At 36.0% G+C, this 14,790-nt stretch overlaps 1 protein-coding gene across 1 annotated transcript; it reads left to right on the top strand.

The window, feature by feature from the left end:
- The first annotated feature begins 3,001 nt into the window (after nucleotides 1-3,001).
- PLAC8L1 (PLAC8 like 1) lies at nucleotides 3,002-13,998 on the top strand. The gene is made up of 4 exons (XM_074291719.1): nucleotides 3,002-3,181; nucleotides 5,148-5,284; nucleotides 11,979-12,115; nucleotides 13,704-13,998. Exons 1-4 carry the CDS (start codon nucleotides 3,117-3,119, stop codon nucleotides 13,869-13,871), a joined length of 507 nt encoding a protein of 168 aa, XP_074147820.1. The 5' UTR covers nucleotides 3,002-3,116; the 3' UTR covers nucleotides 13,872-13,998.
- The last annotated feature ends 792 nt before the right edge of the window (nucleotides 13,999-14,790 follow it).

Below are 14,790 nucleotides of genomic sequence, written 5' to 3'. Positions count from 1 at the left end.
TACTATGTGGGCTTAACATTATCCTTGGTGGAAAGGTTTCATATTGCCTGTGCCTCATTTCATCCCAAGGGAAATATAATTTTAGGTTGGAATGTTTCCATTTCTTCCAACTTTCAATATGAGTATTCTAAGACAATTAAAGAAGTGAAACAAGAACCTAGGTATATATCCAGTCCCTTTCCTTTTCTCCACCCCTCCTCCCTCCCTGCCTAAGCTCATTCTTTACTATGGAGCCATGTACTCTTTCTTTGATGAATTGCTTGTTTCTCAGTTTTATAACTCTAGTTTATGGTGCCAAGTTAATTGCTTGATCACAGAATTTTAAGACTGGAAGAGACCTTTAACAGTAAATGATATAGTTAGGGCCCCCCCATTTAACTATTATAAATAGGCTCTAGTCTTTAACAACACTAGAGTAAGTCAAGATATATAATCATCAGCTATATGCTGTGATTTTCTGCTTTGAATCTCTTCATTTTTGACTGATATACATTACTTCCCCTTGCCAGGTTCAGGTTGTATTATTCCATCCATGTTGCCTTTATTGTGCACTGAGTAATAATAGTTTATATTTACATAGTACTTTAAAATTTGCTAAATATTATATACAAATATATATGGGTATGTATTTTATCACCTTATTTGAGCCTGAGAAAACTTTACATGGATATTTTTATTCCCATTTTACAGATGAGAAAATGAAGTTTCAGAGAGTTAAGGGACCTCATAGTAACATAGGGAATAATGATAATAATAATAATTAGCACTTATATAATATCTACTATGTGCTAGGCACTATGCTAAGGGCTTCACAAACATTATCTCATCTGGTCTTCACAAGGCGTCAATGGCCAAATTCTCTCTGACTCTTGATCTAGTCCTTTTCCTCCACATTGCCTCAGGTAGTTCTTTGTTATACATCCAATATCTTATCTTTAGTTTGCTAATATTTATTTGAAAAATAAATGTCTTATTAGTGTTTTCTAAAAACATCCTGGTAATGAATTCCCTTACCCCCATGCCCTTAACTTCATAACAAAGAACTATATTTAAGGCAAATCAAGTTTGATTTTACTGTTTTGAACATCATGGGAGTCATTCCACATCTCTCTATCATGAGCAAGGAAGTGTTTGCTGTTAGACCTCCACAGTCCAGTTTGGTCATGACATTGATCCAAGATGCCTTTCCAAGTTGTTGCCTTTCAGATGCCTTTCCAAGTTGTTTTCCTTTCACTGTCATGGTCATTGTGTACCTCTTCTTTTGGTTCTGCTTATTTCACTTCATATAAATTTTCCCAAATTTCTCTGAATTTATCACTTTAATCATTTCTTGGAATACAATAAAATTTAGTTATATTCATATGCTGTAATTTGTTCAACCATTCTCTGGTTGATGAGTTCCCCCATCAAATATTCAGTAAGTGCTAATTATGTGTCTGGGCACTCCAGGAATACCAAAAACACGAGGTGTATGTAATTCTTGCCATTAGGAAGTTTGCCATCTTGAGGGTACAAAACATGCATAACTAAAATAATGGGCAGACAAGATTATCCTTGCTCAAATGCCAACACATGACACAAAAGATGCTTTGGGGAGATTAAAGTTAGAGTAACTGGGGAAAGTTATTTAGATTAGATGACTTGTGGGTCTGGTAGGACAGAAAGTTATGTATGTGGCACAAATTGGAGTGAGGGGGGAAAAGGGGAAGAGGGACAGTGAGTCTCAGCCATGAGGGAATGACATTGTCCAAAACTGGGAGGTAAAAAAATGTGCATAGATTTTTAGGGAACCAGTGATAGATGTGACCAGGAACTACAGCAGTATTTTTAAATGCAGTCATTATAGAGCACAATGCCATCTGTTCTGTTGATCTACCATAAGAAGATCCTATACTTTTCCATCTGCCTTGCAGAGGAACTCTTCTCTGTGTTCTTCTAAATATGAGTTTCTTGAGAGCAAAGACTGCACCCTTTTGTGTTTGTGTCACCTGAAAGAAGGTTAGTACACAGGAGATTTTTAGTAAATGCTTTCCCATTTCATTTGAGTTTGTTTGGAAAAGGTCTATGTTAAAGAAGGTCTCATTGTTGACGGTTCTTTTTAAAAATCAAAGATCTTTTTTAAAAAATTGTGGTTTGGGACATGGTTCTCCATATTGAATTTTTAAGTGGGGAATTATGTAGAAAGTTAACTTTCTACAATAATATCAACTGTGTAATAATGAATGTCAGATTTAAGTATCAATAAGTATTTATCCCAGAAGTTATTTGATATGGAAAAAAAAAAATTTGATGCATGCAAGGGGTTGAGAATACAATTGGAGTGTAACAGAGAAATGAACACATGTAGTGCTGTACTTAAACACCAAAGACAAAATTTAGAGGAGTCTTGTTTTGTTTACACTTGAAATATCTTCATGGGAGAACTTTTCCCTCCCCACCCTCCACCTTTCCTTTTCTTTGAGATTCATGTTGTTCAATGTTACTTTTAAAGTTGTAGATTAAATGTCTAGGCTCCTAGCACAGCACATTAAGGCTAGCTTAGATCTAGTGGTGGTTATGAAATGAACACATTAAGTATATTGTTTACTTTTCTACTCTGACTCAGTTTATTGAAAACTAGTGTTTTGGGGTTTTAATGTACAACTATTAATGAAAATTTGACTTGTACCATGTGAAAAACTGGTTCTTAGAAAAATAATGAACTTAGGATACAAAATAGATACAAATTTAGGGCTCCAGATATCAAAGTGTATACCATGACATGAAAAGTCAACTGATGTTGATTGACCCTAGCCACATTGATTTAAAACTGAGACTTAACGCCAAAATTATACTCTTTCCCCTTGATAATAGGTAAACCTCCATGTTTATGGTGGGATTATTCCTGATCTTTAAAGAAATAAGATTTGTTGGATTTATCATTATGACCTCATTTTCCAGAATATTGTCATGACATTCTTAAGAAGAAAAGTTAATTTTAGATCAGTTTGAAGTTTAGAGTCATCTAGTTTACTATCAGAGGCCTAATTATACTTTCCCCTCTCCACTCCTTTATAAACTAATTTGGAAGGTTTATTCTTATGCCTATACTGTAGACTGTCTTTAATACTGTTCAGATGCTTTCACTGAAGAGATCAGAATATGAGAGTCTTTGTATTTCTGACCCACGGCAAGGAATAAGGTGAGTTGTCTTTTATCAACCTTTGCACTCCATTTGGAATAACAAAATCATTCACTTATAAGGACCTAGGGAAAAGAGACATTTCAGTGTATTATATGAAAGTCCCAGGCTTTGAATGAAATTACTTGCTAACCTTTCTTAAGTGTCCTTGAAGCCGGAACAGTTGATTGGCCCCTTTAGGCCTAACTAGCTAGTGAAAAAGGATGATTGGATCTGAGTGGAAGGAGACAAGTATCTCTTTCATCCAAACTTTGAATTCTGAACCCTGCCTAGCAGTTTTTTGGTACATGATGGCACATCCTCCTCCTTTGAAATAATTTAAATGTCTTGGCTTTATTTAAAGTAAAATAACGAGGTGTGAGCTGAAACTAGGAGCTTTTAGGAAAGCAAGTTGTGATTAGATAGGGCATTGGCATGTGTGTTGCATCTTAATCCTAAGCACCTTTCAGGGAGTGTTAAATTAATGTAGAATAAGAAACTGGAGGGAGTTAAGCACATTAATATGCTAGACTGGGCAAGGGTATCCTGAACAACCCCCAATACCTTCACTGACCACATCTAGATTATAACTATGCAGGATGGGAGCTTTGTTCTGCCTTTGAATATCCCATTGAAAAAATAATTGATAGGATACTGAGGAGACATCCGTTCCAGTTGAAAAAAATGACAAAATATTGACCCTTTCCCTCCCCCACCCTTTTTCTCAGAAAAATATATTTCTCATCAGATTTGTGTAGGACTGTCACGTGTCTCTTAATTTCCTTGAGCAATGAGCCATTTAAGTAAAAAATATGCAGTGGTTGAATGAGATGAGGATAGCTACCATAATTTAGCAAGGTTCTGTGGCTATCTGCCTTTTCTACTGTAGCTAAACTTGTTCCTGGGCTGCAGTGGCTGAATGATTTTCACTGAGGTAATTTACTGGCTCAAAAACTGCATTAGAAGCTATAGCTGAGCACCAGCCCTGAGTAGCAGCAACAGCTACTCTACCTTTCTATCTCTTAAAAAATAATTTTACAATTCACTTTCAAGGCAGGTGAAATGATAGTTTAGGATTAAAATATAGCTAAGGTATATGAATAACAACTGTCTTAAAAATCATTGGAGGCCAGTGAATAAATTCAGTGAAAGAATCCTCCTAGGCCACTTAAAATTTACCTAGTATTTTTGTCAAGAAGTAACTACCTTTAGACTTTTGACTCGGTATAGAATGAAGGCAAGCTTGCTAGCAGGAAGGAATAACCTGTATTATTCACATAATGCAGAGAAAGAAGAAAAAAATTATTCCATGACTGCAAACAGCAAATTGTTCCTCTCAGGGAAAATCCAATCTAGTTGCTTAGCCCTCAGAAAACTCCTTCAGTAAAATAAGTAATTGGAAGCCCTTAAGTGAAATAAAGTTGTAGCATTCAAATTTAGGAGGTAAATAGCTTGGGCTTACACAGGGAAATGCAAGTAACTTTTTGGACACCCTTCATCATTTAGCACCTGAGAATCTGACTTTAATAAGAGAGAATGAGAAACCTAGTTAGGTGTTAGGTGACTTATCGTTGCAGGCAGGAAAGACTTGGAAGTAAGAATGGCATGAAAAACAAAAATGAACAGTTGATTGAACCATAGTCATATTTGCCAGTAAGTCCTTTTCTACCTCTACTCCTTAGCAATACTTAATATTTAGTGACATTTTCTATAATACAATATTCTTCGTTAGGAGATACTCTTGTGTTTTGAAGTAATATTGGTCTTGTAGACCTATGTTAAAATGCCAGCTCCCAGACATCCTAATGAAGCAACTATGGGAAAGCCTCTTAACTCTCCAAGCCTCAGGTTCTTCCTCTGTAAGGTGGGTATAAAAATGCTTACACTACTGTACCTCATAAGGTTCTTATGAAAGAAGCAGTCTGGAAACCTTGTGGGGCTGTAGAAACATGGGATGTCATTATTGTTGTTATTGTTTTATATACAGGAGCCATACACCAGTACAACCTGTGATGACTCAGCCTGCCTGGGGAGTCTTTGACAGGACCACTGTCACAACTATGGCACAGACTCCAGGGGATTGGAGCACTAGCCTCTTCAATGTTTGCAGTGACAAAAAAATTTGTATGTTTCTTCTCTACTTTTAAAATATTTCAAATTAGTTTTAGTTTTCCTTCACAAGGCAGCAGAATGCAGAGGAACAAGGACTAGAATTAAGTGAGATGAGGAAAACTGACTTGATTTGTTATTTCTTCCATATTTTCCTCCATTCTAGTATCTTTGTAGCCCAAATCTATTCAACTCTATTTTTTTTTTTTTTTTTAGAAAAATTGTCCATCAGGAATTTAATTTTTTTCTTATCTGCTAATTGCAATTGCCATTTCTATAAGGAGAGCTGTAAATTCTGTCAGATTCGTTTGTAATTTCTTAATGTAAGAAACAAAATATCTTACTGAGAACTCCATAGACTTACTGATAAATCAGAAAAGATTTATTTTATATTCTTGCAAGAATAGGTATCTAGATGAGTAGTCACATCTTCGAGACTCCCAAGGCAGCATTTTATTTCTTTTCCTGAAGCACAAGTCCTTCCCCTGATTCCACTGAAGTTATATGACATGAATCTCCATCCCTCATTACATACCCTGCCCCAAAGAAGCTTTCATTCTAGGAGGGAGGGGAGAGAAGAAAAGGAAACCGAGAAGGGCTAAGGACAAAGAACAAAAGATTCTTTTCATATCTCAAAAGTCAGTCTCTGCCCTCACAGAGTTTACATTCTTTTGGGAGAAGATAAATTCTACCCTTGATTATTCCTTCATGTCCTTGTGGGCTTCAGTTTTCTAATTTATTTCTCCAATTTAATTTTCATATCTGGAAAACAAATGCCCACCCATTTCTCACACTTAGCAATTTTATTTCTCTTTTGAACCATTCTTGAATTTCTTGTTCCAGGTTTTCTTGGGAGTCCATGAGAGTTAGTATTTCCTCATGTGTTTGTTCACTTTCTTTGGTCTTGTAATATCTGTTAAGAGTATTGTAATCACTTCGATGATTTAGTATTCATCATTCCTTCTAGTTTTAGGATACTCTATGTTGATTTATTTGCTTGTGCTATAGGTTTTTAGTTTTCAAAACTTTGATGCTTCAGCTTTTTTTACTTGTATTTCTTTGTCACTCATTTTCTGACTCCTTTCTCTTTGCTGGTAAAAATATTCCCACACTAGACTGAAAGACTGGGGGCTTAGGATTCACCAGTCACAGTATGTCTCCTGAGTACTAAGACTGCCCCCAACTGGGTTTTAGTCCCCTTTTCTTCAGACTAGATACAATCATACATTTTTGGTCTCTTGCTAGTTTCTCTTTTCTTCTTTCTTTCACTGCACTGATTTTAGTACCTTCTACTTTTTGCAGTGTGAAGAGTGTGTTTTGGGGAGACTTTCTGAGAATTGGGGATCCTCATCCTGGCTCCCTGATAGAAAGCTACTTGCTTTCAGCTTTATGTGGCTGGGCAGAATTGATATTGTTGTAGAATGAAGATAAGGTGCATAAAATACTTTTGTATATTTTCTCTTTTTGTGCTGTGATTGCTCTATATCTGCAGCATAATTCTTTTTTGGAAGTTAATGGGGTCTAAATAAAGTGTTTAATCCACCATCCTATTGAACTAATGAACTTTAAGTTGTTCTAAAATGCTGTTGATTCAAAGTGAGTCACTTGATACTTGGCAGGAAGTTTCTTAGTTTTCAGGTCACCAAAAGACCTCATTTGACACTGTATGACATTATTTACATAGCAAATGTATCACCTGACTTTGGAATTATTACTAGGTTGGGTGAAGCTGTTTGGGGATTAATAAATTCTATAACTTGGTTTAAACCCCCATAAAATTCAGTCTGTCTCTACTGATAGATCACAAAAGAGACTCACAAATCCAATAGCAAAAATATTTAGTTAAGACATGAAAAATTTAAAAAATAAGGAAGACCCTCAAATAGCCAAAAAAAAAAAAAAAAAAAAAAAGTTCACTTTTTCCAGATTTCACAAGTGGAATCTAATTCCTCTTCCTCCAGGGGAATTAACTAATTCAGCAGCGTGGACAGATATAATCCCTTCAAACCTCATGGCTCCAGTGACAAACGCTTAGTAAACTTCTAGCATTCTTTGCAGCAGTCTTTCTCTTAGAACAGGCTGAAGGACACCTAGAACTTTTCATCTCTTCTCTGCTGTTGCCAGGGTCCAGTCCCAGCTCCTAGGTTTGGGGATATGATGGCCAAATAAAATAGTTTTTCTCTCTAATCCTACGTGCAGCTCACTTCTACCGTGTCTGTAGTCACCATTGCCTGCTTTGTTTGTCTTCCATTTCTCTTCCCAATTTGTGCTTCTCACTTGATCATTGTTTGGTCTGGGTCTATACTTCAGGGCTTTGTAGGAGTAGATGGATATGAGAGCTCAATGGTCTCCTTCCCAATCACATAAGTCATCTTAGCAGTCATGACACTGTCTCTTCATCAGCCTAGAGAAGTCAATAGGTCAATAGCAAGAGTGAAATATCTCTTCCAGTGCTTTGGGTAGGAACAAATAAAGGAAATTCCAAACTTGATCACTCGGATCTTTTATCCTTGATCACTCCTATTCTTTAGGAGAAAGGATAAGATGAGTAGAAAAGATAAGATGAGAAGATAGGAGGGTCCTTTATAAACTATGGTGAGGCTGACAAAAGAAGTAGAACATGGCTTTAATCTCTGTCTCTATTGTCTCTGACATTTTATTTTTAAAAAATTAATAGTATTTTTTTCCCCCTGAGGCAATTGGGATTAAGTGACTTGCCCAGGGTCACATAACTAGGAAGTGTTAAGTGTCTGAGACGAGATTTGAACTCCTGAATTCAGGGCTGGTGCTCTATCCACTGCGCCACCTAACTGCCCCACATTTTACTTTTTCAAATATGTCAAAGATAGTTTTCTACATTCATCTTTGTAAAATCTTGTATTTCAAATTTCTCTCTCTTCCCCCCCATCTCAAGTCAGCAAGCAATCTGATATAAGTTAAACAATTCTTCTAAACTTATTTTCATATTTGTCATTCTATGTGAAAAAATCAGATCAGAAGAAAAAAAAAACAAGAGAAAGAAAAAAAAGCAAACAAAAACTACAAAAAGGTGAAAACACTATGTTTTGACCTACATTTATTTAGTCTCCATAGTTCTCTCTCTAGGTGTGGATGGTGCTTTTCATCACAAATCTATTGGAATTTCTTTGAATCACCTACCTCATTGTTGAAAAGAGCCAAGGCTGGGAGCAACACTAGCTGTATGACCCTGGGCAAGTCACTTAACCCCAATTGCCTCGGGGGAAAAAAAGAGCCAATCTGACATTGTTTTGAAATTTGTGATTGGAACATTTTTATAGGGTTTAGCCATATAGGCCTTTAGCTTTTCCATAGCCTTATTCCCATATAAGTTAGATAAGTTCTTAAGAGATATTAAAACTCTTTTTTTGAAACTTGATTGGGTGAAAGAATGGATTCAAGTTGTTGGCACAACTTCCTGGTGCCTTAAGTATAAAATTCTAGAAGGAGCAATAACTCCCTTTCCGAAGCCATTGATCAGGGTTATAGCAGTATGAATAATGCTGAGAAGTTGTGCTCGGCTAAATCAGTGTGGGGACTTGACTGAATATCCTTGTTGAAGATTGTTCTTCTGCTATGGCTAAATATACCTTCTTCTGTAAACTGTTGAATGACCTGTATGTAAGTCATTTTGTTCCATATCAGACCCTTGATTACTACTCAGGAAGAAAAGAGGGAATATTCAGAATATTCATTATTGTACATTATACGTCATATATATATATATATATATATACTATGCTGAGTACTTTATAATTATGTCTTTGATCAGGGTGCTAGACTTACCTTTCTCATTCACCTGAAAATTCTAGATTGGCTAAGAGAATAACAGAATGAAGAGGGAATTTCAAGAAATGCATTCTTATAACTGGACTGGTTTAAATGATGGGGAAAAGACAATCTTAGCATCAAGCCAGTTTCTGATATATTAAGTCCTTGGTATTAGCTACTAAGAAAATTCTCATCTTACTAATTGACTATAATGCCATATTTAGCAATCTTAAGGAAAAAAAAGAATGGGATTGCTTGCTAAGTCATCTCCTATGTCATGCAGGATTTAAGTAATTCAATGGAAGGTGTTTAAAAACAAACTTTTTTTTTTTCTCTCCATTCTATTTAATAGGGATATTCTGCCTTTTTTTCAAATACATTATCTGGCACATAAGTAATTTGTGTAGAACTTGGGAGAGGGAGAGCAAGACAGAGAAAGCGAATTTTTTCAGCTTTGTTTCATGTCAGACTTCTATCATTGGGCAGTTTTCCATCAGATGCTGAAAATTAGTCACAATTGACCATCCATTAAATAGAAGGTACATTGTGAGTAGAGATAGTTTTTTTTTTTCCTCTTTGACATTTTGCTGTCTTTATTTTATAATTGTGGTTTTTTAATGTTATTATTCTTTTTTTGGCTTTTATCTGAATTCACAATACACTGAGATTGGCAAATTAGAAGCAACTCTGTCCTTTGAAGATATAGTTGCTGCAAGCTCTATTTTAAAAAAACAAAAAAACCAAGCAGATTGATTTTTAGCCATAAAATGGCACAATAAATTTGCAAAATTTGGAAATACATTGGTATCTGAATTACAAAAATCTGAAGTATTTGAGTGTCCCTGGGAGTATTAGAATGTTACATAAGTCTCCTTATCTTTGGGCTACTAAACCCAGTGGCCACAATGCGTACATAGGCCTGTCTGATGCATCAAATACAAATAGTGATTCTAATAACAGCTACTCACATTTCCAAAGCTCTTTAAGGATTGCAGATTTTTTTCTCACAACCCTGTGAGGTAAGTATTCTTGTTTGGAGGGGGAGGGGTAGAGGTATTACAAACTCCATTTTCCAGAGAAGGCTTCAGATGAACTAGTGACTTGCTCAGGATCACATAATTGGTAAGTGTCCAAGCTGGGAATAGACTAGAGGTCTCCCGACCCCAAGTTCCAGCTTTTGTCCCTGTATGTACAATGATTCTTTATATTAATTAAGTAGGTTTGTTATGTGCAAAACAATATTGTTGACAAAGTATGAAGCAAGATCTTTGAAACAAAAGCTGGTCAGTGCAATACACCTAGCTTTAAGTTTAAGGAACAAGTTCCAAATAGTTTCCACACTTAAAAAATGGACAGATGACAAGTTGTTTCAGGCACTGGTGAAAATCAGAGAAATTTAAAAACAATTTTAAAATAGTATGTTATTTTTCCAAATACATACAGAGATAGTTTTCAATATTCACCTTTGTAAAACCTTGTGTTCCAAATTATTCTATTTCTCCCCTCTCCCCTCCCCAAGACAGCAAACAATTGCTATTAAGTTATACATGTGCAATTCTTCTAAATGTATTTCCACATTTGTCATGCTGTGTAAGAAAAATCAGATCAAAAGGGAAAAAACGAGAAAAAAAAATCCAAGCAAACAACAAAAAAGCAATAGTATGCTCTGGTCCACATTCAGTCTGTGATTTTTCTTCCTGGATGCAGATAGCTCTTTCCATCACAAGTCAGAGGAACTTTTTGAAATGAGAAATAAAAACAATGTCAGCTTTAGGATTAGCACTAGAAATCTGTATCAATATGACAAAAGGATTTCTGTAAACTTCATAAAAAACAATGCCCTAATGAACCATCTATATAGTTTGTATCTTTAAAACAAATTTTATGCATCAACCCATATTAAAAACACTTATTTCAGTGCAAATTACAATTCTCCTTGATATGTTCTGCTTTATAGAAAATTAAAATAATTATAATACATTTAATTTGGTATTTTATATGTATCATCTCAATTGAACCCTATAACAGCCATTGTGAGGCAAGCATTGGAAATAACTTTATCCCTAAAAGCTCTGGGTTATTAAATGATTAGCTTCAGCTTAATGATAGTGAGTGATAATGCTTGATTTGAACTCGGGTTTTTTGACACCTAGACCAGTGTTCTTTCCAATATAAACACATTGCTTTGAGATAACCTTTATCAATGGTTAACCAAAGAATTTGAATGGGGATTCTGTCATAGCTGGAAAAGTGTTTTTAAAAATATAACTGGCAGTTGACCAGAGAATGTGCAAAGCTGCCCTTCCTGATTCTGTTTGGCCATATGCTAGCTCAGCATTTGTGTCCTTTGTGGTTACTCCTCCAAGGAACTCCCTTGCCACTGAGCAAGCAAGAGGACTAAGTAGTGACCATTCCTTTTGAGATGTGAGTGAAAGATGTTTGAAGACTCTCTGTCCCTCAAGCAGAACTGACTGGTGGCAGAAAACATTTCTTCAACAGGAAAGATAGACCACTTGGAAGAATCAAAGAGTCAGGGGCAGACTCATTCCCCTTCTAAAGGCCCACTGAGGCATTAGCTCTTCTTGATTGGGGTCCAATAATTGCTTCATCATTACCAAATGCAAATCTTTAAAGCATTGGAAGCATCCAGGAGCTCCCCAAATGCCCACGTGCTGAGCGAACTAGCACACATGGTCAGTTGGAATCAAGAAGGGCAGCTTTGCATGTGCCGTATTCAACTCATAGTTACCATATAGATTGTATTTGTCATTTGTTTTTCAGTTTTCAGTTCTTCTTTGGAAGATACGAGTAGAGCTCTTGTCTCTTTAGGTTCATGTTTATGGCTGGGGGATTTTTATGTGTGAAGTTTTTTTGTATAAATTTAGCATTAATTAGTTTTTCTTATGATTATTATTGGCAGGTTTCTGTGGTCTCTTTTGTACCATGTGTCTTGAGTGTAACATTGCACGGCATTATGGGGAATGTTTATGTTGGCCATTATTACCCAACTCCACCCTTGCATTAAGAGTAGGCACCAGAGAGAGACATAAAATACGGGTAAGTGTGTGTGTGAAATGGTGCATGCTTGGCCTTAAGAAGCATTATTTTTAATATTCCTCTAAAAAAAGGAATAGTGGGACAATCAGTATCACTACAAAAATAGACAAATTGAATACCTGAAAATGAAAAACATTAATTTGTGACATCTTTTTGTTATTTAAATGTCTATATATCCTGATTTTTGTTAGTAGCTTCTCTGTTTTTCGCTGGGATTAGGAAGTCAGTTCACAAGTTTAGGGTGGTGGTAGTGGTGGTGGTGGGGAAGGATGATAATCAGACACTTCCTCTTGTCCCGGTAATTCAGTCATCACTTCAAAATAAGAAATAGATATCAGCAAGCATCTTTTTCACAGTGAAGTAGAATTCAGAAAAGTTAATCAAAGATACTTTCAAAAAATTACCTCCATGAAAAAGAATTTTAAAAAATGTTAAAATACATAAATAATTGAAAAAACCGAAAAAGTAATTATATGATGTATTGCTTGCTTTTCAATAGCTGGAAAGGGGGAGGAAGAGAGAGTGTTTATTTGCAACTTGAAATTTAAAAAAATGAATGCTAAAACATTTAAAAATGTTATTGGAAACATTTAGCAAAATAAATAAAAAATACAATAAAAAAATCCTCTCCATTATAGGAGACTAATTTTCTGAAATGGAAATTAGGATAATAGATTTAGAAAAACAAGGGACCTAAGTAAAGGTGGGAGCATCTCCAGTTGTCCTGATCTCTGTCTTGACGTTGGATCCAGATGACCCTGGAAGAGAGGATGAGGCACAGCCCTCCCTTGCTTAAATCTAATTTACTTACAAGTTGTGATATCACTCCTGATCTCATTTTTGGAAATGGAGAACAAATAATGAATGAATGAACAAATTTATTTTACATTCAGGAAGCTGAAGCTCAGAGAGATGAAGATACTTGCCCAAGATCACATTAGTAGTTAAGTTACAGTTTCTGGATTTGAGCCCAAGTTTTTTGGCTTCAGACGCAGCCTTTTCCCCACTGTAGCATCTCTCATCCCAAGAAGGCATCATGGCACAGTGAATAAAGAGTTAGCCTTACAACCATCAGGACTTGAGTTCACATCTCACTTCTGACACATACTGGCTATGTGGCTCTAGTCAGGTAGGTCACTTAACCTCCAAGTTCTCTGACAATTCTCTAAGAAAGCTAAATCACAGCAAAAGTTCAGACCTGAATTGGTAGAGGAAGTTTGCTTACCTTCGAGTTTCCTTTACTTGAAATCACAAGTTCAGGCTCTATTCTAATCTTTACCTTAATAAGGTACATATAAAACCCTGCTGCTTACCTCTCTTGTGACCTTGGACGTTTAACATCTCAGCTTCAGTGTTTGCTTATCTGGAAAATGAGAAGGTTGTACTAGTTGCCTCCAAGGTTCCTTCTGTCTCTAAATCTATGTCTTCTTAAAAACAGTTCCCAATACAATTCAGTGAACTGATTAGAGAAGTGTTAGTTCTTCTCTTTCTCTCTCCCCCATGTCCACCTTTGTTATAATGGAATCCTATTGTTTTAGAAATTAGTATATATTAATGCACATGCTGAATGTACTGAGTTTTGCCTTAGGGCACTTTATGTGAAGACTGGTTGGTTGTGCACTGCTGTTGGCCCCTTTCTGTCTGCCAGATGGCTCGGGAACTTAAGAGGAAGACAACCCAAATGTATGAAGTTTGTACATCTCCAAGTTCAACTCAAGTTTTTGAAGCCTCTGGAACTAAAGAGTTAATTATTTAAAAGAAATATGTTTTTATTTCTCCCCAAAAAACAACAAAGAACTTAGTGTATAAGAAAAAACGATCCCACTTTCTTTGTAATTATTATACAATGACAATATTAAAAATAAACTATTTTTCATATTGTATCTACAGTGTTCTGCAGTCTCTCACTGAATTTGCCAAATTATCAATGCAAATTTTTAGTAGCCTTAGGAGGCCACTTACTATTACTTTGTTTCTTCTCCTTTTCCTCTTATTGCCCTCTCTCTCCTTATGTGTCGTTTTCTGTCATTAGAATGTAAACTCCTTGAGAACAGGGACTGTTTTACTTGCTTGTATTTATTTGTATCCCTTAGCATAGTATATGCTTCCTCTAGCATCTCTGTCTGTCTGTGTCTGTCTGTCTGTCTCACACACACATGTATGTTTATCCTCTCTTCCTCCCCAGCACCCTTACTACTCTTTTTTTCTCAAGAGATATTCGAGAACCTACCCTTTACCATATGACATTCTACCTTGGTTGTGGTCCTTTGTTTTGGAACAGGACCAAAATGACATCACTATGTTAGAGTCAAGTTCCAGTGTGTCCAACTGTGGCTGATCAGACCAATATGAGCTCAGAATTCTCTGCCACAGGTCAGACACAAAAGTCCATGTGAAGACTTGGGGTGGATTCTCTAACTTTGAGAATCTCGAGTTTCTTCTGAGCAACTTCAATTCTGTTTTGCTTATTTTCAATTCTTGCTTTTGCTTGCACTTTCTTTGATGAGGGCATGCCATTGCAGCAAGCTAATGATAGAAGTATTTGGCCAAAAGGCTTTAAGGAAGTCCAGGAAAATGTAATGAATGCACTAGTATTATTTGTTCCTGTTCCTACTGTCCTGAGGTGAAGCTAGTATTACCAAAGACTGTCCTTTTCTCCTTTTTACAGAGTAGAT

Source organism: Sminthopsis crassicaudata, chromosome 2 (assembly GCF_048593235.1).
Source record: "Sminthopsis crassicaudata isolate SCR6 chromosome 2, ASM4859323v1, whole genome shotgun sequence".
NCBI classification, from domain to species: Eukaryota; Metazoa; Chordata; class Mammalia; order Dasyuromorphia; family Dasyuridae; genus Sminthopsis; species Sminthopsis crassicaudata.
Note: the sequence above shows the minus strand (reverse complement) of the source record. Positions and strands in the feature narration are given on the sequence as shown.